Source organism: Crinia signifera, chromosome 3, assembly GCF_055691185.1.
Source record: "Crinia signifera chromosome 3, ASM5569118v1, whole genome shotgun sequence".
Classification (NCBI taxonomy): domain Eukaryota; kingdom Metazoa; phylum Chordata; class Amphibia; order Anura; family Myobatrachidae; genus Crinia; species Crinia signifera.
The window spans coordinates 213,187,268-213,213,826 of NC_139219.1; the positions used below are offsets into that span (position 1 = coordinate 213,187,268).

The following is a 26,559-nucleotide window of genomic DNA, read 5'->3' on the forward strand; positions in this document are numbered from 1 at the left end:
TAGTGTGAGTGGGAGCAGTCGGCAGAAAGGTCGACTTGCCGGCCGTAGCCTTGGATATGAGGTCGTCAAGTTCACTACCAAACAATTTTTTCACCCTTAAAAGGCAAATTCTCCACACTACGTTTCGACTCTGGATCTGCTACCCATTGTCGCAACCAGAGGGCCCTGCGACCCGAAACCGCCATTGCGGAAGAGCGAGCATTTATAGCTCCAAGCTCCTTTTGCGTATCACATAGGATCTTCGCAGTATCCTGGATATGGCGAAGTCTCTCTCCAACTTGTGCCAGTGACATATCGGCAAGCATACCTTCTTGGATCTGAGAAGCCCATGTATAAATGGACTTTGCCATCCAACAGCTGGCGAGGACAGGCCTCTGAGACGCCCCACTTGCTGTATACATGGCTTTAAGGGTAGTATCCAGCTTTTTGTCCGTACTATCCTTCAGTGTTGCTGCCCCTGGAACGGGGAGAACCAACTTCTTGGACAGTCTGGACACCGAAGCGTCCACAACCGGAGGCTCTTCCCACACCCCTCTAGTGACGGGGTCAAAGGGGAAATTGGACTTAAACCTTTTAGACATTTGGAAACGCTTTTCAGGTTGTTTCCAAGCCTCCTTAAACGTCTCATCTAGGTCAGCTTGTTCAGGATAAACAATCTGTTGTTTCCTTTGGGACCCAAAAAATGGATCACCTTCCTGCAGGTCTGCTAAGGGAAGGTCTAAAACCTCTCTTATTGCAATAATAAGAGGTTCCGGGCCCCTGAGGGATGATTGTGAATCAGGAATCAGAGCCCCGTCATCCACATTATCATCTGTGTCGTCACCCGCCTGTAGATCATCATCTGAATTAGGCAACATGGCGGCTGCAGCACGCTTCCGTGACTGGCCCGTGGTGGGATTTATATTATCCACCCGTGCGGCTAGAACTGATAAGTCCTGCTGCACCTGTTTGGTCTGCACTGTATTTGCAGCCAATTGAGCTGACACTGTCTGCAGCATGGTCTTAATGCCTGCAGCCCACTCAGGCTCCTGAGAGTCTGGTTGTGATGTCCCACTGATCTGGGGTGAATCCCCTTGCTGGGTGGACATGCACTGTTCACAGGTAATCTGTGAGGTGGACTTAGGCACAAACTTAGTGCTGCAAATGAGACAGGTTAGTTTCCTTACCATGGTGAAGGATATATAACCTCTTTCCACAAACACACCACAATGAAATATAATATATATGAATATATATAAAACTCAATGTGCAGTGTATAGCAGCTATATATGTGTGAGCTCTATCACTGATTGTGTGTAGCTTAACAAGCCCGTGGGGGAGCGCTCAGATTTCACTGAGGAGACCAGTACACCCTGCACAACCTGAACTCCTATTTCAGGAGTTGGTACAACGCATAAATACAGTGCAGAGTGCTCAATTAAGCGATTCAGCGCTAAATAACACTTGCTGTTTTCTGCAGATTCCTCTGTCCAACACCTCACCGCTGAGGAGTGATCTGGAGGCAGTAATGGCGCCCAGGGAGAAGCAGGAAGTAGTGTATGCGCGCTCAGAGTCTCTGGCCTCGCTCCGCTGAAGCCCCGCCCCCTGACAATGGCGCAGGGGCTTCACTGATTTTTATACTGGCGCTGGCTGTCAGTTAATGGCGCCCTTGAACTGAACAGCGTTTTTGATGTGATCTGCCCTGGTATTCCAGGAACTGTCACCCGCAGCCAGTCTGTGACGGGGGGTCTGCGCAGCCCATGTAAGGAGCCACGTCTGCCGCCGCCGCCATCTTGCCGCACGATGAACTGGGGTACCCCACTGTGAGGACCCCGGTTTCTACTCACCACAGATGTCTTCGGACTGTGTCAGGAGTGTGCAGCATGCTGGGCAGCGCAATACCCGTGAGTACAACAACCCACTCAGGACAGTGGTCCTGCAGCAGGGACAGCTCGGTACCTTAAGAGGCCTGCAGCTGAACCCTCCTCAACTGACTCCCTCGAAGCAGGGATACTGTGGAGTCCAACACAGTAACCCCAAAATAATAAAAGAAAGTAAACTTAAGACAAACTCTCTGGAGCTCCAGCAGTGTGCATCCTCTCCTGAGGGCACATTTTTCTAAACTGGTTCCTGGGTGGGGAATCAGAGGGGAGGAGCCAGTACACCCAGCTTCAAAGTTATAGATGTGCCTGTCTCCTACAGATACCCTCTAATACCCAATGTCTTAAGACCATTCCCAGTATCCCATAGGACGTTAGTGAAATTATAATAATAAGGATGGAGTCCTCCAGTTATCAAGATGTAAAGAAACAAGTTACCAGCTGTCAAGCGAGAATAACAACAAATACAAAAGCTTGAAGCACTTTGATCGTTTTAATTTACACAAATTAATACCCAGTATTATAAACATGTAAAGTTAGTTCTTTTATTAGCCGTTTCGGTAACATACAATATTATTGTATTAGAAATAGGATTCTATATGGCTACTCAAAATCACACAACTGGCTTTACAGGACATCTAAAGTAGATACATCCTGGAAATTAAAAATAAAACACAAAAAAAGATGAAAGCAAAGCACTGGGTGTTTCAATAAAAAAAAAAAAAAAAAAAATACTTAAGTTGTGTTTTGATCATTTTTAACTACTACTGGGGGGGCTTCAACCACCCAGACCAGCCTCACCACCATGGATCATGCAGTAATGACCAGGCAAACCATTTACACCCCACTCCTTAATTCCAGGGGCCAACCATGCAAGATAGCAGGGTAGGATTCCTGGGCTGCTGGAGCCGGATCAATTTCCTCTCACTGGGCCTTATTCTGATCTGAGCTCAGTACAAATTTGTTCTTAAAATGGACAAAACCATGTGCACTGCAGGTGGGGCAGATGTAACATGTTCAGAGAGAGTTAGGTTTGTGTGAGTTATTTTGTTTCTGTGCAGGGTAAATACTGGCTGCATTATTTTTACACATCAATTTAGATTTCAGTTTCAGCACACCCCACCCAAATTTTATTCTCTTTGCACAGGTTACATCTGCTCCTCCTGCAGTGCACATGGTTTTGCCCATTTTAAGAACAAATTTGTACTGAGCTCAGATCAGAATAAGGCCCACTGTGATGCAATGTGGGTTATCACGGCAATATTTCAGGTTTTAGCAGTAGCGGAAAAGGCATATAAAAGATGCAATTCCTTATTGCATTCAATGATATGTGAGGATACAAATGCATGAATAATACCCACATAAAATGAAATACCCGGGTGAAGCAGTTCCATCTGGGAATTTTATTAAATACACAGGCTTTTTCTGTGTGAAAGGGCACACCCGTGTCGTAAATCCCATGTCTCCGACCCTGGAATTGACCAGGGTCGAGGACACAGGATTTATGACCCGTGTTGACCCTTTCACACAGAAGAAATACCTGTGTTATTCAGCAAATTACCAGGTAGAAATTTTTAACCCGGTAATTTGTTCTTCTGTGTGAAGAGGTGTCAGCATTTGAAATGCTGTGTATTTGCCGGGATTTTCAGACTTTTCTGTCTGAAAGAGGCATTAGTGTAGGAACATACTCTGTGGTAACCAACTGCTGGGTCCTGATGAAAGTTTGAAGATGTAATCATGACTGATACCAGTCAGGTCACAAACAAGACAGACACAGGATTCTACAAACAATCAGTTTACAAAGACAGAACCCCTGGACACAGCATCTGACAACAGAGTGCATGAATATAATCAGAATATGCAAATACACATTTAAAATGAGGCAGAATAGGTAATGCGCTATCATCCTTAAAAACAGAACAGACATCTCATAAAAAAAGTGAGTGTCTGGGCATTGCAATGCCTGCTACAGCAAATTAAATGAGAATGATTTACAATAGAATTTATGATAGAAAATAAAGTATTGCACCATGGTTTTATTTGTGTACTGTATAAAGGGGAGTATGATTGCACAAAATCAAATTAAATCCCTACAACTGTATACATTATGCTGGTGTCTTTATTACTGAGCACATATCGTACTCAAGAAGTCTAGAAGGAGCAGCAGGAGTCTGCACACTATATTAATAGCAGAAGGGTCACTTATTTCTATGGCGCCATTGCCCCGAGCTCTTGGTCTGTAGACTTACAGAATTATAGTAGTGTTGTAATTGGTTGCTTCTTTTCGGCATTAAGTTTGCAAAACATCCACCTGCTATTTACAATGCCTCACCACTGTGACAGTTGTTAAACTTTCCCTGTGCACCTGGCTGGCCTGGACCATGTAACCTGGTGGGTGGTCTCAGTTATTTGCCGCCACCTACTAAGCAGTCATTTATTGAAGAGCCGCGTATGAAAATACAATACAAAATATGATTAGAGTAATACATGTACAATAATTGCAATGTATAAAAAATACAAATGTTAAAACTTTTTGAAAAGGCAATGATTTTTTGACTCCTACTGTAAGTGGGAAAAGTTATGCCAAGCAAACCTTGTCCCAATTAAAACAAGGCACATTAGCTAGTCACTTTTGGCAAATTGAGATTTATCACCTATTAAATAGGTGAGCAGGTCTACTCAAAATTACAGAACTCGACATGTGAAGACATTATGAAAAGTAAAAACCAAACCCGATAAAAAGACCTATTTAGTGTAACTTCTTACACATATATGCACTGTGCTTCACAAGTACAGATGTGTCCTCATCGTTGCTGCCCTTCTAGTCACACCTGGTCAGAAGTACGTTTACTAAATGCGTATCATTCTCATCACTGTGCGATTAAGATGCACAAGCAGACACTGATGATTAAAATTGTATGCAGCATGCCTATAGTCTCTGTGCTACTTCGACTGTATCTGCATACGAAATAGAACATTACAATATTCATTTGTATGGAAGTGCATTGCTAGAACCTAGGAGCAACCAATGTTTCTAGGGAGACACACCTGTTCTTCTCCTAACTTACTCCAATGTACACTCTGTTGTGAAGTCTCAAAGAGGGAGATAACTACAGCGTTCCCCCTGGATCAGGCTGCAACAGATTACCCTCAGCTGTCAGTCCCTGTAAAACTTGCTCCCCCCAGTTGTTACACTACTAACTGGGAAGTAAGGAAACATTGCAATTGCTCTGGCTTTTCTGTGTACAAATACCTTCATTTCATCTAGTTCTATAGGATTCACAGAACATGTACATATATTTTAACCCTCTGCCAACGTTTCTGTGAGATGCTCAAAATATCCACTAAAAATGCCTGTGTCCCTCAAAGACACGTTTCTTTTGTTTGGGACAAAATCAATTAAAATTACTTCAAATCATTTGCCAGCAATAACTTAAGTGAGTCATATTCCTCGACTTCGACCCCGGCATTTTTAGCGGATATTTTGCACACCTCGCACTCAAAGGGTTAATGTATCACATCTAAACTAGTTTGAATGTAGATAGAAAGAAGATAAGTAACATGGATTTTGATTTTATATGGAGGGATTGAAGCAATACTGAAATAGGACCCATTAAATTTCAGGAAAAACAAAACCAAGGCAATAAAGTACTTACATAGCACAACTTATTTAAACACGTTGCTCTTTTGTATGCCAAGTTCCTGTTGAGCATTTGGAGAGTTTACAGTATTTTGTACCCGTGAAAACATTTTTAAACTTATATTTTAAATAACAGAAATCAGTACCTGTTGTAGAAAGTACCACCCAGCATCCAACGGTGCTATATAGTGACACTTACAACTAGAATACAGTTTGGTGTGTGAAATATAAATACTGATGATGTTCGGTTTTAACACCATGACCAACCGTCATATTGCACTTAACACTGATCAGTGAATGACCTTAATACCAGTTTGTTTCTAATCATTTGTTCTTCTGCAGACCAACTCTGCCATTTCTTTCCACCAAGTTTTGGGATGTTGGCTGAAAGTTCCAATCAACAGGATTCAGAAGCTGCTGAGTTTTCTTGTATGTCCAATAAGGGTTCATTATCAATGTCACTAAAGCCAAGCCGACAATGAAGAATGTTAGGTACACAACCGACGCGGATCCTACTAAACGATCCCAATTGTAAAGGGACACCCACCATAGGTGGTAAGTAAGAACCATGCGGCAGTGGAACATGTGGATCATAATCCACTGATTCATCTTCCAAAATAATGTTTGCGACCAGCCAGCCTAGAAGCACAAATGAGAAAATGGTTAGATCATAATAAAATAAAAGAAAGGTAAAACGTACTAGTAAAAGACAGGAGCAGACATCTAAATGCCTAAAATTAATAACAACTACAGCCATTCAGTTGAAGAGAATGTGGTGACTGAATCTTGCCGAGTAATTTAACAAATTGATTAAAAAAGAAATACAAGATTTGTCACTGCATATCTTCTCTGGAAATGCAGAAGGTCATGCATGCATACATACATAGCAATATTTCATCCACAAGGTACATTTAAAGAATTACTGATCCATTAGAGGGGAAAAAGCAAGGATTATACGAGAATACCTTTTCTTCGGAATACTTCATGGCAGCCATTACATTGGGTTCATCCCTCTCTCTCTCTCTCTCAATTAGACAGGTAGTTTTTTCCCCTAGGATCCGACGACTCCTCTTCCTTATCCTATATAACTGAGCACCTCCCCTCTGACCATAGTCTTTTGAATGTCTCCACCCCGATCCTAGGGAAAAAACAGAAACAGGGAGGGCTAAAAAATATAGGCTGCCATGAAATATTCCGAAGAAAAGGTATTATCGTAAGTATAATCCTTGCTTTCTCCTTCATACTTCATGGCAACCATTACATTGGGATGTAGCAAAGCAGTAGGGAGGGTTATACAATACCTCAAGCCAACGCTTGCCTCAGGACTTCACCTCCAAACCGCACTTCCGCCACATCCAGGGCGTAATGCTTAGAAAACGTGTGTGGAGAGGACCAAGTGGCTGCTTGACATATCTCTCTGGCTGACACATTTGCCTCTCTCGCCCATGAGACCGACATTGCCCTTGTTGAGTGTGCTTTAATACCCTCAGGGACTGGACGTCCTACTTTTCTGTAGAAAAAAGGAAATAACATCTTTAAGCCATTTTGAAATTGTTTGTTTCGCTGGAACGAATCCTTTCTTCGCACCTTGCGGAATCACAAACAAATTTTCTGACTGTCTGAAAGCTGCAGACCTGTCCAAATAAATTTTTATGGCTCTAACCACGTCCAACGTGTGTAAATTTTCTTCTCTTTTACTTGACGGATTCGGATAGAAACAAGGTAATATGATTTCTTGATTTAAATGAAAAGAAGATACTACTTTTGGTAAAAAAGAATGTTTGGTCTTCAAGACCACTTTGTCCGGAAATATCTTCAGATACTGATCCTGTATACATAGAGCTTGAAGTTCACCAACCCTTCTGGCTGAGGTGATCGCCACTAGGAAGGCTACTTTCCATGTCATAAATTTGAGATTTGCTCTATCTAATGGCTCAAATGGTGCTGACATGAGCCCATTCAGAACCAGATTAAGATCCCATTGTGGAACCATAGACCGAATTCTTGGACGAATTCTCTTAATAGCCTGACAAAACCTTTTTATCAAACTATGATCAGCAAGTTTGCAGTCCAACAAAACACTTAGGGCCTTATTTTGGTTCATTCTTTCTGACAAAATCCTTCTTAGATGGGCAAAACCATGTGCACTGCAGGTGGGGCAGATGTAACATGTGCAGAGAGAATTAGATTTGGGTGGGGTTTTACTTCAAAGTGAGATCTATATTGCAGTGTAAAAATAAAGCAGTCAGTATTTTCCCTGCACAGAAACAAAATAACTCACCCAAATCTAATTCTCTCTGCACATGTTACATCTGCCCCCCCTGCAGTGCACATGGTTTTGTCCATCTAAGAAGGATTTTGTCAGAAAGAATGAACCAAAATAAGGCCCTTAATGCTGATATGTGCACTTTCAGTGTAGACACTGAACCCCTTGTGGAAGCCGTCACATAGGAATTGCAGCACATGCGACATGTTCGCCTTTGGAAACTGAAACTTTTCTTTGGACCACTTCGCAAAGATCCTCCAGACTTTGTAGTAAATAGCGGATGACACTTTTTTCCTAGCTTGAAGAAGAATTTCAATCACATCTGGCGATAAATGTTTTTCTCTCAACTGTTGCCTCTCAATTTCCACGCCGTCAATGACAACTTCTGAGGATCTTGACATCTGAATGGTCCCTGGGACAGAAGATCCACTGACACTGGCAGAAACAGGGGCTCCGCCACCGACATACTCTCCAGCATCGGTAACCAAGCCCTCCTGGGCCAGAATGGTAGGACTATTATCACCCGACACCTCTCTGCCCTGATTTTCCACAGTACCCTGTGGATGAGGGAGAAAGGTGGGAACACGTAAGCTAGGGCATAGTTCCACCTCTGCGACAGGGCATCGATTCTGCATGATCCCTGCGTTGGGTACCTGGAGAAAAAAAAAAAAAAAAAAAAAAAAAAAAAAAAAAAAAAAAAAAAAAAAAAAAAAATCGAGGAACTTTCTTGTTGACTGACGACGCCATGAGGTCTATTTCTGGCACGCCGAAGTGCTCTACTATCAGCTGAAAGACTGATTGTTTTAGTTCCCATTCGCCTGGAATCAATGTACTGCGACTCAAGAAGTCTGCAATTTGATTTTCCTCTCTTGGAATGTGCAACGCTGAGATAGACTGGAGATTTGCTTCGGCCCACGACATTATGTTCTCTACTTCGTCTAACAACACCCGACTTCTTGTACCCCCTTGACAGTTGATATAAGAGACCGTTGTGATGTTGTCTGAAAACACTCGGACATGAGATTCTTTGATATCTTCTGCAAAGAATTTCATCGCCTGCCACACCACTCTCAATTCTCTGTGGTTTGATGACCACTCCTTCTCTTGCATCGACCACCTTCCTTGGCACGATCTTCCCAACTCATGTGCCCCCCAACCAGAGGCGCTGGCGTCTGTAGTTATTACTACGAATGTTGGACTTTCTAGTGACCACTTTCTTTCTCTCAGCAGTTCGTAACCCCACCACACTAGGGATTCTCTTACTGTGCTTGGGATTTTTATTATCTGATCCAATGACGTACGACTTCTGGAGAACCTTAGAAGGAACCATTGCAATGGCCTCATCCTCCATCTTGCCCAAGGAGTTACCTCTACCGCTGAGGCCAACATCCCTAGCAAACTCATCGCGGTTCTTAGGGATACGCGGGGGTCGTTGCAAATGAGCGTAATTAACTGCTGGATTTTTTCGCACCTTCTTTCTGAAAGGGATATCTGGAATGAAACTGTGTCCACTAGAATGCCTAGGAATTGAATATTTTGTGAAGGAATGAGCTGGCTCTTCTCCCAATTGACCATCCACCTGTGGTTTTGAAGAAACTTGATGGTGTAGTCCCTTGCGACAACACTTTCTTCTTCGGACCGAGCTGCTATCAGGATGTCGTACAGATACGCCCATATCATGATCTTTTGCCTTCTTAATCTTTCTATTAACACCACCAGAACCTTCGTGAAGACTCGAGGGGACGAAGTCAGGCCGAACGGCAGGCAAGTGAACTGAAAATGTTTCTCTTTTATGGCAAACCTCAGATACTTTCTGTCGCTTGGAAAAATGGGAATGTGAAAATATGCATCTTTTAAAATCGATTGCTACTAGATAATCTTTTTTTCTGATCCCCATCAAAATAGATTTGGTTGTCTCCATGTGAAACTTCTGTTTTCTTAGACGATCGTTCAAACTCCTCAAGTCGAGGATAGTTCTGAATCCGCCTGACACCTTGCTTATAACAAACAAACGGGAATAATATCCCCTTTCTATTTCTGGGACATCTTCGACTGCATTTGTGTCGATCAGAGCTTGCACACTTAACTTCAAGACCTCTTTCTGTCTCTAGTAGAGGAACTCTGGAACTTAAAAATTTCGCCAACCTTGGCTTTGAAAGAAACTTTAAACGGTAACCTTCGGTTACTATCTCTAGCACCCATTTGTCTGTGATGCTTTTCTCCCAGATATGAGCAAACTCCAGGAGCCTTCCTGCTACTGGGACCTGCTCCATGGGACATCTGGCGTCACTGCTTCTGACTTGTGCCAGAACTTTCGCCTCTCTTTTTAATGTATTGGCGAAAAAATGCCCGCGTTGTACCTGAAGTGTACCTGTCGCGAAACGGCCTAGCCGGCCTGTATGATCTGGCTTGTCTATACGATTGCCTACTGGAATAGGAATGAAATCTACCTCTCTTAACCTGAGGCAATCTCACGGATTTCCCCTCCGATATTCTCTGAATCATCTGGTCGAGTTTACTTCCAAATAGAAGGCACCTTCATACGGAAGAGTTGCAAGCTTATTCTTGGAGTGAGAATCTGCTGCCCAAGATTTCAACCAAAGGGCCCTTCTGGTCACTACCCCCGAAGTCAGAGACTTGGCAGAGAAATCCAATACATCTAACGATGCCTTACAGACGTAGTCCACTGCCATTTGAATTTGCGCCAGACTTTTGCTAATCTGGTCACGAGAGGCTCTGTCTTGCAGGTCATCCTGTAATGCGGCACACCAAACTCTTAATGCTCTAGAAAGGGAGGCTATGGCTACACCTGACTTCATCAATACCGATGTTGATATGTGTAATCGCTTTAGCGCACTCTCCATCCTTTTCTCCATGGTGTCTTTTAAGGACGCACCGTCCTCCAATGGTATGGTTGTACGAGTGGTGACTTCAGAAATGGCTGCATCTATCTTAGGGATGTTACTCCATTTCAAAAAGTCCTCATCCTCAATAGGAAACATTTTATCGATCCTCTTAAAGGAACCAACTCGCTTGTCTACATTACTCCATTCCTTTATTAATATGTCTTTAACAACTTTATGGACAGGGAAGCACCTGCCCTTCCTTGATCTGTCCTCGAATAAAGTATCCAACACTGTTTTTTACTGGTTGCTTATAATTCAGAGTTTTATAGAGGTTTTTTTAATACCACTTCCACTAAACCTAAATCAAATAAACGTTTGTCTTCAATGACTTCCCCTGACTCAGCAGTGGAATCACCCGAGGCATTATCATCAGAACCAGCAATAATTGATCCACAATCATCATCATCTATGTCCAAACTGGTTTGTGACCTAGATCTCTTGCTGCTAGTAAACTCCTTTTTTGACACAAAGTTCTTCTCCATCCACTCTCTAAGCTCAGAGATTTGGTTAGACACAGAAGTAGCTTCTTTCTTCTGCAGACAACTTCTACACAACACATTTTCACCAGTAAATGATTTGTCACATTCAGGGCATATTTTATCCAATCTCTTCTTAGCTGACTTCTTTTTTGCAACCACAGGCACACTAAAACGAGAAAGAGATAGACTAACTACCTTTTCTAACCTCAGCAAAGTAAAGTAACCAGTCCTCAAAGAGGACTTACCTGGGCAGCGGTACATTTGGTTTAGGAGAGGCATCCTCCATGATGTGCAGCGCTAGTATCCACTCAAAACTGTGAACAAGCAGCAGCGCCTGTTACACCGGCCAGGCGCTATAAATACCGGCACTTCCGGTATTTTGGAACGCACGCGGCCTGCTGTGGAACGCAGACCGCGTGCATGCGCACCGGAAATGCGTGTCACTTCCCTCCGACATTTACTGCAAAGAGCAGCTATAAACAGACGCCGGAAACAGTGACCACGTCGGACAAGCTGCCGCTGCCTCTCCCACTGCTCCGGACAACACCACACGCGCCCAGCCACCGCTTCTTGGGCATACATTACTGGTGAGTCCTACGCACACATATTCGGGCAAAAGTTCCACCCGTTCTGCCATGCTTTTCTTAGGGTTCCAGGCACCGCCAATCCCCATAATATAAAGCAGTAAAAAAGATCCATGCCGCCGGCCCGGATCAATTTTCAGGGTAAGGCACCGCCATCCCCCCGCTGCCAGGTCACACATACACCTTACCTACACTAGCTAACCTAACTACCTGTTTACAGACAGAGGAGACAGGAAAAAAGACTATGGTCATAGGGGAGGTGCTCAGTTATATAGGATAAGGACACAGTATGCAGACACCAGAATCCCGCCCTCCTGTATACCAGACGCAAATACGTGGGACAGGTTAGTGCTTAGTCTGGAGAGTTAGAGATAGGCTGCAGGGAGCAAGTATACTAACCAGACCCCTGTTGGGATTACCTGCATCAGGATGCTGGGGCCAGTATTTTGACTGACGGCACCCCAACCGCTGGTCATCTGCACGTACAGATGTGTCCACATACATCTATCCTCCATGTGATACAAGTCATGTTTTATATTATAGTGTGTGGCTGCCACTGTATCTGCATCAGAAATGCAATGTAGGCAGTACAAACAGTGCAATGGTTAGCATTACTGCCTCACAGCACTGAGGTCATGGGTTCATTTCCCACCATGGCCCTAACCCTGCGGAATTTGTGTGCGTTATTTAAAGAACTGGTAATAAAGATAGTGGTCTTATCTGTATGCCTGAAAAATCCAAGTACAAGGCAGCAGCAAACATGGGATATAGATAAAGCTTGTTTTGTGCTCATGTCAACGATGTGAAAAAACAAACAAAATGCATACCTCTGGGTCAACACACTAGGGTTTATATACAAAACATTAGGTTGAAAAACCTAGTGCTGTACTTAAGTAATATCTGGACTCCCGTTTTTCTTATGAGACTGCGTCCCCTCGCGGGGCTCCCTGCGCTCACCATGCTTCGGGCACGTTGGCTCGCTGCGCTCGTCACACTATATAAAATCAACTCCATGCGTAGTTGGATAGTAGGGGTATGAAAAAATGGGGTGCATTTAACATGGGAGCCCAGATAATACATAAGTACCCCTAGTGCTTTTGATTTGGTTTATGCCTGATATTTAATATTGCAATCATTTTGCATAGCTTAGTCTTGCTAGTAAAAGCATTGCCCATTTAAATATTCAGCATTCACTGTAAGAAGCACTGGGTGCTTCGTCCCTAAGCCCCCTAGTGCAGCAGTCATACATTTCTTAAAGTTCTCTTCATCCATTAGAACTGCCAATTCTGCCACATTTAGTATCAGAGTAGCATCACGAGGCAGAAAACAGCATCAGCACTAAAAGACTCATGTGACAAACACTTCAATGTAACAGTATGATAAGTGTCTGGACTTGAAATACTGCAGTGAAACAAAAACTGGCAGTACAATGGGGAACATTTCTGAAAACTGGTGCACCAGAAGAATAAGATTCTTTCACTTTTAAAGTACCATTTGAAAAAAAAAAAAAAATATCTGCTCATTGGGTGTTTGTTGAGCACCAGTTTCAGTAAAAGCTCCTTAAGGTGCAGCTATATTGTGAAATAAAATGTTAACTATATTACCTGGGTGTGTGATGGTTATGCTAGAAATCAGGTTATTCCATCCTGCAGGGGACTGGAGTAAGGTTGTGGAGCACAAGCAGCAAGTACAAATACAATTGGAAAAAATTTGCATGCAAAATATTGCATGCTGCAAATTACAATCTGATGGATCAGAGGTATAACATGCAAAACTTGCAGTGCTATTTTAAAAACCTTGCATGGTTCCACAAAAACAAAAAAAATTGTATATGCATTTAGCTGCTAAACAAGATATTTGGGCCTTCAGAGAAAACATCACTAGATAGGCTTTAGAACTGGTGTTTAACATGTCATTACCTATATCACATGATGTATTGATTGGTAATGGATATGTTGATTACCATTCAAGCTCAACTGCCATACAAAATAGGGTTATGAATACAGCCTTATTCCGAAATGGAATAAGTTCTTTTCCCCTCAAAATTCTAAACACAATCATTTATATTATTTCTAGAAGGTGATTTTTGGTGACTATCCCTTTTTCTCCCTTCATACGTGGCCAAGATTGATAAATGAGGTGCCATTTTAAAGATTAAGTTCTCTGCTTCTGACATATTGTTAATTTAGAATTGCACATTGTATCATTTGTTTAGAAATAGAAGTTAAACATTTACTTTTGGCCCATTCGCATGCAAAATGTATGCATTAAATATGAGTCCGCCTGTGGTAAATTCAGTTGATTGGACAGGATTTGGAAAGACACAGCTGTCTATATAATGTGCCACACTTGACAGTTTATGTCAAATCATAAACCAAGCATGAAGGCAAATGAATTGTCAGTAAACATCCAAGACAGGATTGTCTCTAGGCACAAAGAAGGTTCCAATCAGCACAGTGGCCTCCATCATCCGTAAATGGAATAAGATCGGAACTACCAGGAGCTGGCCGGCCATCTAAACTCCTGAACTCCTGTTTTCTCCCCCGTAGTGATCGCTGGTCGCAGGAACATGCTCCTGCGACCAGCTGATTTCCACTGCCGGGCTCCCTTGGCAGTTTCTCTTTCATCAGCGACCATCTCGCTATATCGATATATCGCTCATTGCGAGCGATATATCGCTTGGCGATATAACCCCCCGTGTGTACGGGGCTTAAGCATGGCAAGTATCCCGGAGAATAACAAGTTGCATTTCCATACATGCCCGTTCAAAAGAATAGAGGTGTAAAGGAGGTGGAACTAAAAATGAGGGGTATATGTATTAAGTAGTGATAAGGAAGGAGAAGTGATAAAGTAGCTGGTAAAGTACCTGGTACTTTATCACCGGCCAATCAGCCCCTGAATGGTAAGTTACAGGCTGGGTTTAAAAAGGGACAGTCAGGAGCTGATTGGCCAGTGATAAGGTACAGGCATTAACACTTCTGCTTCAAACATCTGCCCCAGTGCCACACAAAATCAGGAACACTAAACTAAACCAATACATTCAGGCTTAAATGAGTAAGTTCGTGAAACACGATTTAACTGCTTAGATGTGCTTGCTCTTCACACAACTGCAAAAACAGCTTGCCCATGGCTACCAGAGCATGTTGGTACTTGTACAACTAAAAGAACCAGTATGTTCTAGCAGCCTGAGCCTGCTGGAACCTGTAGTTCCAGAAACTAAAAGAACAGTACATAAACACTAATATACAACAGAAAAAAAAGTTCTTCTGTTTTGTTAACATAACATAACAGAAGTAACAGCGGTCCGCATACTGAAGCCAGGGAGAAGTGGCTTTTGTTCCTATTGGATTACTACAACAAAGTAGGGAGACAGGAGATCCATATGAACTTAGAGAAATTACTTATTATTCCTCTCCTATGATGTGCTTGTTTATGCATAATAGATATGGAGAAACTGAGGTGCTCCACAGCATGAATTGGAAGGGTGCCTGGCCTACAAGCAGGATGCCCTTTCCCACCGTGGTAATCTGTTCGTTTAAACTCCTGCTAGATCATAAACTATAACAAACCAGTAAATGTTTACCTTTAGCAGCATCCAGGAAATACAGGTGAACGGAGTGCTCATCTCCAGTAATAATGTCACTATAGGCAAATAATGGCCAATTGTGCTGTTGTTCACTGCCCCAAAATACCCTATAAAAGCAAAGAAGTGGTGGACAGACAGGAATATATCAAACGTCCAGAATGTGAGATTGGAAATATGAAGTGCTATATTTTCAAACAGAAAGAACCCAGTTGCTATTAAAATAGTAAAAGAAGACCATCCCTGCTGGGCGGAGATCTGATCAGCAAGGAGTACGGGGTCGAACAGTAATGCTGTTAAGCCGGCGGTAATGCAATGGACTCCAAATACTGCCCGTGTAGCTGCAAGGTCCCAGAACACCTTCTCCTTGGCAGAGAGTGATCTGTAGGTGGCAAAGAGAAGAACGGATGCAAGGTGACAAAATACAAAAAACCCCAAGTAGACCAGGAAGCCAGTGGCTATTAGAGTGTAGCATGTGCTCCATGAGGAGTAATCCATGGTAAAGTCTAACGTGCCCAGAGCTGGGAAAGGGGTGTGGGAAGAGACCATTTTCCTTATTCTTTGAGATCACTGGTACAGGATCATCTTCTTATTGTGCTCAGTCTGTATGGCACAAGTCAACATAGGCATCACCACCTGCAAAAACAAAAATCAAAAATATTTAAAGAGAAAGAGTCAGAAGTTTGATGTACAAACAGCTTTAAATATTCTGGGCACTAAATTTGCTGTGGTCTAAAGGTTAATGCTGTGAACGCGGTTATGCTTTATTTTCTACATCAGTGGTTCCCAATCTTTCTGGTGGTGTGATATGTTTGCTGACTCACTAATCAGTGTTCTCCACAGGCTTTGTCAGACAGCTCACCAGCAGTGTTCCCTCTAAGCTGTGCGCACGTGCGCGCGCACACACCTTGACGAGGGTGCGCACAGACATTACAACTGAGCGCACAAAGCAGCAGTGGTCCCTTTTTGCAGTTGTGGACTCAATTAATGTGTGTTTCACCCATTAACTACATTGTGTACTGTATTTTGAATGTTTAAATGTTTAATATCATTTTGAAGTAAAGTTAACACAAATGCTGAACGTCATTTTCCAGTTATATATAAGTGACGCACAAAAAATGTAAATTTCATTCCAAAGTTGCACAGCCAAAATCTTTAGCCGCACACAGCCTTCGTAAAATTAGAGGGAACATTGCTCACCAGTCCAAACTCCCCTGCCACCCAACACACACCCATCTCTCTCCCCTCCTACTACAGTGACATCCCCTGCTGTCTGGAACTGGCACTCACCCCTCCCAGCACAAAAAAAGCCTCTAAAGGTTGCGCCACGCCCATGTCAGCACAGCGTAATTTACTTGCCATGCCATAATACATCCCCCAGCTCTAGGCCATCCCCACCTACAATGTACCAACTGTCCCCACTGGAAGGAGGATGATTAAGTATAAATCTACCTTTCCAAATCTAACCCAGCATTTAAAGAAATGGGAATGCCAGAGATTTCCAGCTGTAATCTCCACCTCAATCTCTGCCCGACCTATCCCCCAGTTTGTTTATGGAACATTCCCTATGGGGCTGTGAACAAACAAAAATCAGTGAGTTGGTAGTCCCATAAGTGTGGCATACAACCACATTTATACAACCACATTTAAAGACATCGCAGGTAACTGCACTGAAAAGCCAAAGCATAGAAAAAGCAATGGACGCGGCTATGTTTGCGTAGAGCAGGGGTCCTCAAACTATTTTGCTATGGGACCACATCAGATAATAAAAATAATTACAGGATCCCAGCAAGTTACTGCAGAAGGTCATCACATCACATGGCAGCATTGTGGAGGCACAAAATAGTGGGGCAGATGTATTAAGCTTTAACAAGAGATAAATGCAAGGGTGATAAGGAGAGATAAATGCCCAGCCAATCACCTGCTAACTGCCATGTTACAGGCTGCGTTTGGAAAAAAAGTCAGTAAAGCCCTGTACACACGGGGCCATATATCGCACGGTGTCCCGTTTGCATCAGCGACCGGAGATGGTCACTGATGAAAAAGAAACTTGCTCCTGCAACCAGCGATCACTGCAGCAGAAAATGGGCGCACGCACCCGGCGATTTATCCACACGCCCATCGTTGGGAATATGGTCGCTCAGCGACCATATTTCCAGTGATATTTGCGATAATCACCCCAGTGTGTACGCAGCTTAAGGAGCTGATTGGCTGGACGTTTAGCTCTCCTTATCACCCTTGCATTTATCTATTGTTAAGGCTTAATACATCTGCCCCAATGGGAGGAGTTTAAAGTAACAGACGATTCAACATATCACTGACTGAGGTTAGAAAAGTCATCAGCCTGATGGTCAGCAACATGGAGTCGCGACCCCATGCTGAGAAGGTCAGGACCCACAGTTTGTGAACCAGTAGTGTAGAGCAACTTAATTTATTTATGAAGCATCAAACTTGATTGATCAGTGTACTTGTGCCCTCTAGTTTATGGATTCAATCAAAGTAAATCCAGTTCAAGGAATAGGGAATACCTCTCCCTGGTAACCTTTGAACATATTTATGGTAGCACTGCACAAACACAAAAGCAGAGCCTATTGCATCCACTGAAAATTAAAACTTTTTATTTTTAAAGAAATATTCCCCTAACACACAACTTAGGTTAGGTAACCTGACAGACCCCAAAATCCATAATGCTGGGACACCAGAGAGCACAGCGCAGATGGAAGCAGGTGACAAGTGACGTAAAGAAGTAAGCAGCATGTAGACTCTGCCCAAATAGTCAGTAGTGCTAGCAAATCCCAATGTCAGACCCCTGCTAACACAGGATACAAACTGCATTGGGTTGTTAGAGTACACTTAATGACAGAACTGAAAACGCCACAGCAACAAGTATGCGCTCAGTGTACCGTACAGCCAGTATTTCCGACACACGCAGGTGCATGCAGCGCTGCTACTCACATGCGGGTGCTCAGGGGGAAGCCTCAGAGACAGGGGTGAGCCCTGTGTACAAGCAGCGGCATCCCTGCTGCCTGCCACTGCACAATGCACACAGGGTCACATGACACTACTGTTGCCCCGCGGCCAGACCGACTTCCTGCTTCTCCTCCTCCACAACGTCACGTGGAGAGCAGGACTGTACTATTCCCAGCTGCGCCGGGGGGTTCTGTTACACAATGCACGCAGTGAGTGCACCGGGTTCAGGATGCAGCGCAGCCGTAGATGAGATGAAAGGCTGACGCTGCTAGCCCGTGGTATGGGGTGACGCTGCCAGGCAGCTGCAGAGTGTCAGTGCGAACATGATGCCGATTTTTATTTGAACAATGGCTAATTTTGTCGCTGAGGCTGTACAGTCAGCTCCAAATTCATCTGCGTGCTGTGCCTATACGTCGGGAATCGGGATGCATACCTCCCAACATGACCCTCTCCAGGAAGGATACTTTGCTCTGCTCCTGCACTTTCCTCTTAATGGGGCAGATGCATTAAGCTTTAACAAGAGATAAACGTCCAGCCAATCACCTGCTAACTGCCATGTTACAGCATGTGTTTGAAAAAAGTCAAGTAAGGAGCTGATTGGCTGGACGTTTATCTCTCCTTATCACACTTGCATTTATCTCTTATTAAGGCTTAATACATCTGCCCCAATGTATGCTTGCCATCACCTGTGTTGGAGAACCTTTCTTATCACTTAACATGTTCAACACAGATGAAGGTAATCACATCAGACATTAAGAGGGAAGTCCAGGAGCAGAGCATTGTTTCCCTCCTGGAGAGGGTCATGTGGGGAGGTATGCGGATGTGTTAGTGATGCAGGGGCAGATGTAGCCCAGGGTTGCCGACTTTGAAATGCTCCTCTCCGGGAGAAGCCCGGAGAGGAGACTTTTATTACCCGTTCGGGGGGCGGGGCTTGACTGTGACGTCATTAAGCCCCGTCCCATTTCGGAACATACCCGAAATTGCTGAGTGTAGCCCCCTCCTCTGACACCCGCGGATTGCGCCATTTAAATGCCGCGATCGGGGGGCTCAGTGGGGGTCCCCCTGATTCCGGGAGGGTTGCCCACCCTTCCGGGGGGCCGGGAGGGGGACCCGATTTTCGGGAGACTCCCGGTAATTTCGGGAGACTCCCGGTAATTCCAGGAGGGTCGGCAACCCTGATGTAGCCTTCTAGAGAGATAAGTTAGCAGCCAATCAGTTCTTAATTGCCGTGTTACAGGCTGTGATTGAAAAATGACAGCCAGGAGCTAGCAGGCAGGTGATATTCTCTCCAAGGGCGAGATGTATCAAACTGGAAATGCGGTAAAACCCCTGTTTTACCGCATTTTCCTATGTATCAAAACCCGGCCGCACCGATACCGCATTGTAGGTTATCGGCACCTTTGGTGGCGATACCCTATAGAAGCCTATGGGCTTCTTTTCGCGCCTTTGACACAAACTCGCTGCCCCCCCCCGGCTTACCTTCAGGAAAGGTCCTCCTGGACCCTGGAAGGTAAACCCCTCCTCCCCCTAGTGAAGCAGCCGGACGTCCTTCCGGCTGCAGTGGGAAGGAGGCGGCGCCGGGGACAGCCTGCTTAGCTGTCCCCGGCGTGAGGGGAGCAGGAGGCGGCAGGAAGGTGACTGAGACCGCCTGCACACCACAGTACATGTATCGCGGGGGGCCTCCGTCATATGTTAGTACGGGATGCGGTCATTTGGTCTACTGCATTATGGTCGACAGTCATTAGGTCGACATGCTAAAAGGTCGACATGACTCTAGGTCGACATGGGAAAAGGTCGACATGATTTTAGTTCGAAAGGTCATTAGTTCGACAAGGTCATTAGTTTGACATTGTCTATGTCAAAATTCACAAGGTCGACATGGAGTTTTTCACTGTTTTCTGAGCCAACATGTGCCGACAGGCGGTATTTCATGCCCTACCATCCACTAGGGCGTGGTGGGAGAATAAAATAGTGTGCCGAGCGTAGCGAGGCACCGTGCCCGACGCATCGCGAGCGCAGCGAGCGATGCGAGGGGATGCAGTGCACTTTAAACTGTGTCCATGTCGACTGTGTTGACATTCAGGTAAAAAAACAGTGAAAAACCCCATGTCGACCTTGTGAATGTCGACATAGACAATGTCGAACTAATGACCTTGTCGAACTAATGACCTGTCGAACTAATGACCTTTCGACCTAGAATCATGTCGACCTTTTCCCATGTCGACCTAGAATCATGTCGACCTTTTAGCATGTCGACCTAATGGATTCGACCTAATGACTTTCGACCATAATGCAATAGACCAAATGATCCCAACCCGTTAGTACATATGCTGTAGCATCGTGGCGAAGGGCAGCAATGTATTTTAATACAACCCGCCCCAAGGCTTAATCCCCCATACAAACTAAAGGCCTCCGTGCATAGGGTTACCAATTCATCCCTTTAATTCGGGACACATATTAATTACACAGGTTCTGTGGCTGGCTTTCACCTGGTTTTAAACTGCCACACTTCAAGACTCCATTTCACCTGGTTTTAAACTGCCACAGAACCCGTGTAATTAATATGTGTCCCGAATTAAATGGATGAGTTGGTAACCCTACCCGTACATAAAACGGAAAAGTCGGACCTGATTTCCCTGGAAGCTCCCCTGGAAGCTCCCATAGGATTAGGCACCTGATTTGCTATTTTTTGCATGTGATTTATCACCTTCAGCTCCTGGTGAGCTGCAGAGGAAAGGGACCAATGCATACCTCCCAACTGTCCCGCTTTTCAATGAACTTCCTATTTTTGGGGGGGTGGGCAGTGTCCCACGGCAGGGGAAGGGGGGCAGTTGGGAGTCCCCCCTGTCACCAGTGAATAGACGCTATATGCACGGTGTCTATTCCTGCAGCCAGAGGGGCTGGCTAGCCACCGACAGAGACACTGGCCAGGCCCCCACAGTGGTGAAAATGGTATACCGCAAGTATAGACCATGCCCCTTGCTACTCGTCACACCGCCAAACTTTTGGACATGCAGTGTCCCTCTCTCCATCACTCCAATGTTGGGAGTAGGGTGGCCAATCCCGGGATCGGGATCGGCGGGATCCCGGGATTTGGCCCCTAAAACGCCGGGATTTCAATCCCGGGATTGGAGTTTCCAATCCCGGGATTTCGGGATTAGACTGCGCATGCGCAGTCTAATGCCGGGCAGCGTCTGAGCTAGTGCTCAGACGCTGCCCGGCTTCTCCCGTCCCGGGCAGTGCAGCTCTGCGCAGCGTGACGACGTCAGAGGTCACGCTGCGCAGGGCACACAACAGCCGCCGCCTCCTCATCTGACTCCTGCGCTGACCTCCCGCCGCCCGCCCTCCCACCCAGCCTGCATTCTCCTTTACCCGGACCCCCAGACCATCGACCGACAAAGGCTACAGCCTCCCGCAACACACGCCTGGCTACTGTATATCCGCCCGGCCGCACCGCACCGCAACTGTAAGTAAATATGCGGGCGGCCGGGGCGGGTTTTTGTATTAGGGAAGCCAATCCCGGGATCCCGGGAATCCCGGGATCGGGCATTTTTCAATCCCGAATTCCGGGATTGAAAAAATGCCCCGGGATTGGCAACCCTAGTTGGGAGGTATGGCCAAGGGAGCCGGGCTGCAGGAAAATAAAAAAATAAAAACATTCAAATGAATGGGCAGCCACTGTTTGGCTGAGAGCTCTCAGCCAATCAGCAGTTGCCTTTTCGTTTGTAGTTTTTTTTTTTTTTAAATGCGCCTGTCGTCCAGCTCCTCCCACCCGGCACTCTGCGTTCCCCTGCCAGGCGTCCCTCCACACCGATAATATGCCATTGATGGCTGCACTTAAGATTTATCTTCTGTGATTATAAGTATGTCCCCCGCAAGAGGACACAGAATACTTTTTAAGAAATCTGCGTTCGCTCGCCACGCTTCGGGCTCGGTGGCTCGCTGCACTCGCCACGCTTTATAAAATCAACTCTATGCCCACTTGGATAATGGGGAAATGAACAGGACCTTGTTAACATTGAATCCTATACAAAATCGCATCGAATCGCATCGCATCTGATTGTATGCCTTAAGGTAAGGCATACAATCAGAAAATCGGCAGCCCAGATACTACAAGTACCAAGATTGCATCTTCATATCTGGAAATTGCCCAATTGATTGTCATTTCAGCTGTTCGTAATGTAAATAGATGAAGACGACGAATTGGGAATGTCCACACATATAAAAAAGATCCGCAGATGATACCAGATTATTAAGCATGTTTAAAAATCTGATTAAGCAATGGATTGGCAATCCCTATTAATTGCTGATTGGGATTGCCTAAAGGGCTAGCCCACACGTCTAAAATTAATTGTGGCAATCCTCTCCAGATCTCAGGATTGTCACAATTAATTGCTGATGTATGGGGCCCATTACATAGGGCAGGTTTTCACTCTCTCTGGGCAGCAGCTATCTGATCACAGGGCTCTGCGATATCGCACCGCTGCGATCAGGTATGCGTAACCAACATTGCCCAATGTGTATCTGGCTTTAGGATCTCTTCCCCATAAAAAGAGAGAGCTGCATTTAACCTGACATGGAGTTAGGCTGTATATGGGAATGTCTCTTTCTGCTGGTCCTGGGAGCTGTGTACTACAGTAGGACATGGACATCGGCTCCTCCAGGGCAGCCTATCCCTGAACATTAGGAGTGACAACCACACTACTGTGTGGCATAATGGGCCGGATTCTGGTTGGCTAGGTAAGCTGTGAATATTGCAGCTTACCAAGCGCTAGTAAGGCCGCTGTTTCCCCTCGCATGTGTAACGAAGACACATTCCCTCGCATGCCGCCGCTGCAGGAGAGATCATTCCATGGTTGCCGACCATCCAATGGTTTCTCCTGCCTTCACAAATAAAAGTCAGTCTGAACTGACTTTTATTTGCGTGTGCCTGTCCGAAGACAGGGCAGGTGGCTAACGTCCTGTGACGTCAGTCGCTCGCGCCCAGCAGGCATCGGCCCCCCGGTGTACCCATGGGAACGCCCAATGTTTTCATGGGGATGCCCATGAAATACTGGGCATTACCATGGACAATCCCCATCCACACCGCCCCCTGCCCTCCCTCCCCACTGCAAACTGTCCGGCCAGCTGTTGCGGTTTGCACGTGCACAGAAATGCGCAAACATCGGGGCAGGGGCTGAATTCGGATTACTGTGTGTGATCCAGAATGGGCCCCAATGTGAGGCATTTTGTAAAGGACACCAGTAACATGGCATTATGTGTATAAGGTGCATAACTGCTGTATGGCATTATGCAATTAGCTGAAAGATTAACACCAATTAGAGTAAAATATTTTATTTATTTATAATCATTATACTAGTATTAGTTATCTCATGTATTTTAAGATATATAACATAACACTATAAGCATCCACTGATGACTTTGTATAGCACTACAATTTAATTAGCAGCAATGTTTGAATGAACAACTAAGACAATGCTTCTGGCAGATTCCTTACATAATGTAGGCATCAGTTCTGCTTAGGGTTGGTGTATTTCTGTCTAATGTTATGTTTCATTTCCTATTTTCACAAAGACTGTTAATATCAGCTCTTTTGGAAGTACTGTATGCAGACTGAAACTGTCAGCGGTAATTACACCTACATTGTGTGCATGGACCTTCGCTATTATATTTGGCCTGATTCAGAACTGGTTGTTTTGTGAACACAGTCTCCTGCCTCCATAACCTTACATTGCAGGGAGAGATTCAATGAGGAGATGGCCCATGCTAATGCTCTGAGCACCTTCCTCTCTGTGGGCCTTATTTTGGTTCATTCTTTCTGACAAAATCCTTCTTAGATGGAAAAAACCATGTGCACTGCAGGGGGGGCAGATGTAACATGTGCAGAGAGAATTAGATTTGGGTGAGTAATTTTGTTTCTGTGCAGGGTAAATACTGACTGCTTTATTATTACACTGCAATATAGATCTCACTTTGAAGTAAAACCCCACCCAAATCTAATTCTCTCTGCACATGTTACATCTGCCCCACCTGCAGTGCACATGGTTTTGCCCATCTAAGAAGGATTTTGTCAGAAAGAATGAACCAAAATAAGGCCCTGTGTGTGCTGTAGGCTCAAGCTTTGATCCAAAGTCTACACTGTATGCACAGACCTGTGGGGATATGGCTTCCCTGGGGTATCTCAATTGTGCTTGTGCCCCAGGAAAATGTTCTCTTTGCCATCTTCCTGGTGATATTTCCTTGCAGCGCCAGCCACTGTAGGTCTCTGTGTGGGTAAGTACAATGATATGGGTAGGTGTGTGCAGTGTGAGCCTCCCAGGACTCAGGGGCCAATGTGTACCATACACCCTGCTCCCATTAAACATACGCCAATGCATAATTATCAGTGCAGTGTATCCTTGGTGCAAGAAATCTGTAAAATAGGTGTAACTTTGTGTACATGTCATCATGGCCTGCAATTCTGTCAACATGCTCTTGCTAAACTTTGCAAGGACCCCATTCCCCCCAACTATGTCCCGTCAGCTAAATGTGAAGTAGGACTATGTCCAGCTCTGTAGATTATCTTTAATAGTATATAGTATTTTATATAGAGATTCCAATGATTTCCAAAATTTATATTTAACTCCTTTCCTGGTGTGTCACACAGAAAATAGATAATTGTCTGGGTATTATGTAAACCTCTATTGCCAGTATTCCCAACCTCAGTCCTCAAGGCACACTGTCAGTGCTGTTATAAGTGATATTCAGGCTTTAGACTACATGTGGGTCATGAATGTGCATAGCACAGATCGCTCAGCACACATCACCGGTGCATAGACTGTACGTCAGCAATGTCTAAAACGACTTTCATCCTGGCTGGAGATGGACAAGCTTTGGGGTGGGCGCCGACGTCATTTAATGTTAGCTGCCTGCCCCAAGCAGACATTGACACACCTGCGTTTGCAGGGGTACGCCCAGAATTTCTATGGGTGTGCCCAGAAAATGCTGTGAGTTCCCCTGCTTCTACCCCCTTCCCTCCCATACTGGAGAAAAATGCCCCGGTGAGTACATGTGTATATTCGCAAACCCCAACCATTGGAGACGAGGACGAATTTGGAACTGAGTGATCAGGTCTGAATCGGGCCCCTTAGTATTTTCCTGTGATGTTATGCATTTTGGACGTTTGTGGCAGGGACAGCATCTTTTCACATGAAAGTGATGTGGAAGATCCAGTCCAGCAGCAGCAGCTAGAAAAACTGATGTGATCAATGTTGGGCTGATTAAGCAGAACCTGTGGCTTCCTAATAAAGTGTTTCCAGGGCAGAGAGTCATTACTACACCCTGAGAGCAGTGGAACGCATCAAATGAGACATATATATATAGTGGTAGATGCTCCATTAGTTTAGTATTACAACTCAGGTGTATGAGAGGAAGGGGTTAATACTGGCTAAGTAAAAAATGCAATGTTCCCTCAGCTAACTGAATGGTTTTAGTAACCAGTCTTGAACACTACAGAGGAGACTTGTCTACTTCAATAGGCTGAGATTTGTATTGTCCCCGCTCCCTGGAAGCCCACCCCTGTGCTAGAGGAACGGACTCCAGCTTTATTTGACCTACGAATCTAATCACTTAAGAGGAGACAGAGCATACACCCGGCTAACACAGATCCCGACAGCGATTCTTCCTACATCACTGCAGACGCTGGGACAACTACGCTTTAGCCGTGTGTACCAGCTGCCATGGGAATCGCACACACTGCCAGAAGCCTGCCGCATATTTGGCAGTTTACCATCTTAATAGGCTGTGTGGCACCCCAACATCCATCAGTTTACGGCAGGAGACTGTTTGGCCCACCTTAACTCCGCTGTCCTCACAGCACCAGACTCCACACATTGCAGACACTGCAAGTGTCAGGTAACAACTATGCTATATTGCAGCACCGAGTTCGCTTAGAGCTGGACATCAGTTATATTTCAGCTATAAAGGACCATTGCGTGTGCCATCTATGTTTGCCCTGAAAAGTCGGGATCCCAAAATTCAATTACCCCTCCCACCTATGCAAATATACAATAAACTGAAAAGGTACTCGTGTAATATCACGGCGCCCGGCTACGCTACATTTTCAGTGTAGGCTAAGCTACGTTGTCATCGTAGCCCAGCGGCTACCTAGCGTAGTCAGCGTAGCGCGAATGCCAATGGCTGCCTAGCATAGTAAGCTTAGCGCCCCTGCCAGCTCTCCCCAGGGGGCAGCTTGTGCTGCCTGTGTCCCTGAGAGTCCTACCCCCCACACAGC

At 45.0% G+C, this 26,559-nt stretch overlaps 1 protein-coding gene across 1 annotated transcript; it reads right to left on the reverse strand.

Moving 5' to 3' along the window:
- Positions 1-2,333: 2,333 nt before the first annotated feature.
- CLN8 (CLN8 transmembrane ER and ERGIC protein) lies at positions 2,334-18,415 on the reverse strand. Its single transcript, XM_083177367.1, has 3 exons — positions 18,273-18,415; positions 15,318-15,953; positions 2,334-6,138 (listed from the first exon to the last, which is right to left on the reverse strand). Exons 2-3 carry the CDS (start codon positions 15,864-15,866, stop codon positions 5,824-5,826), a joined length of 864 nt encoding a protein of 287 aa, XP_083033493.1. The 5' UTR covers positions 15,867-15,953; positions 18,273-18,415; the 3' UTR covers positions 2,334-5,823.
- Between the last annotated feature and the right edge of the window lie 8,144 nt (positions 18,416-26,559).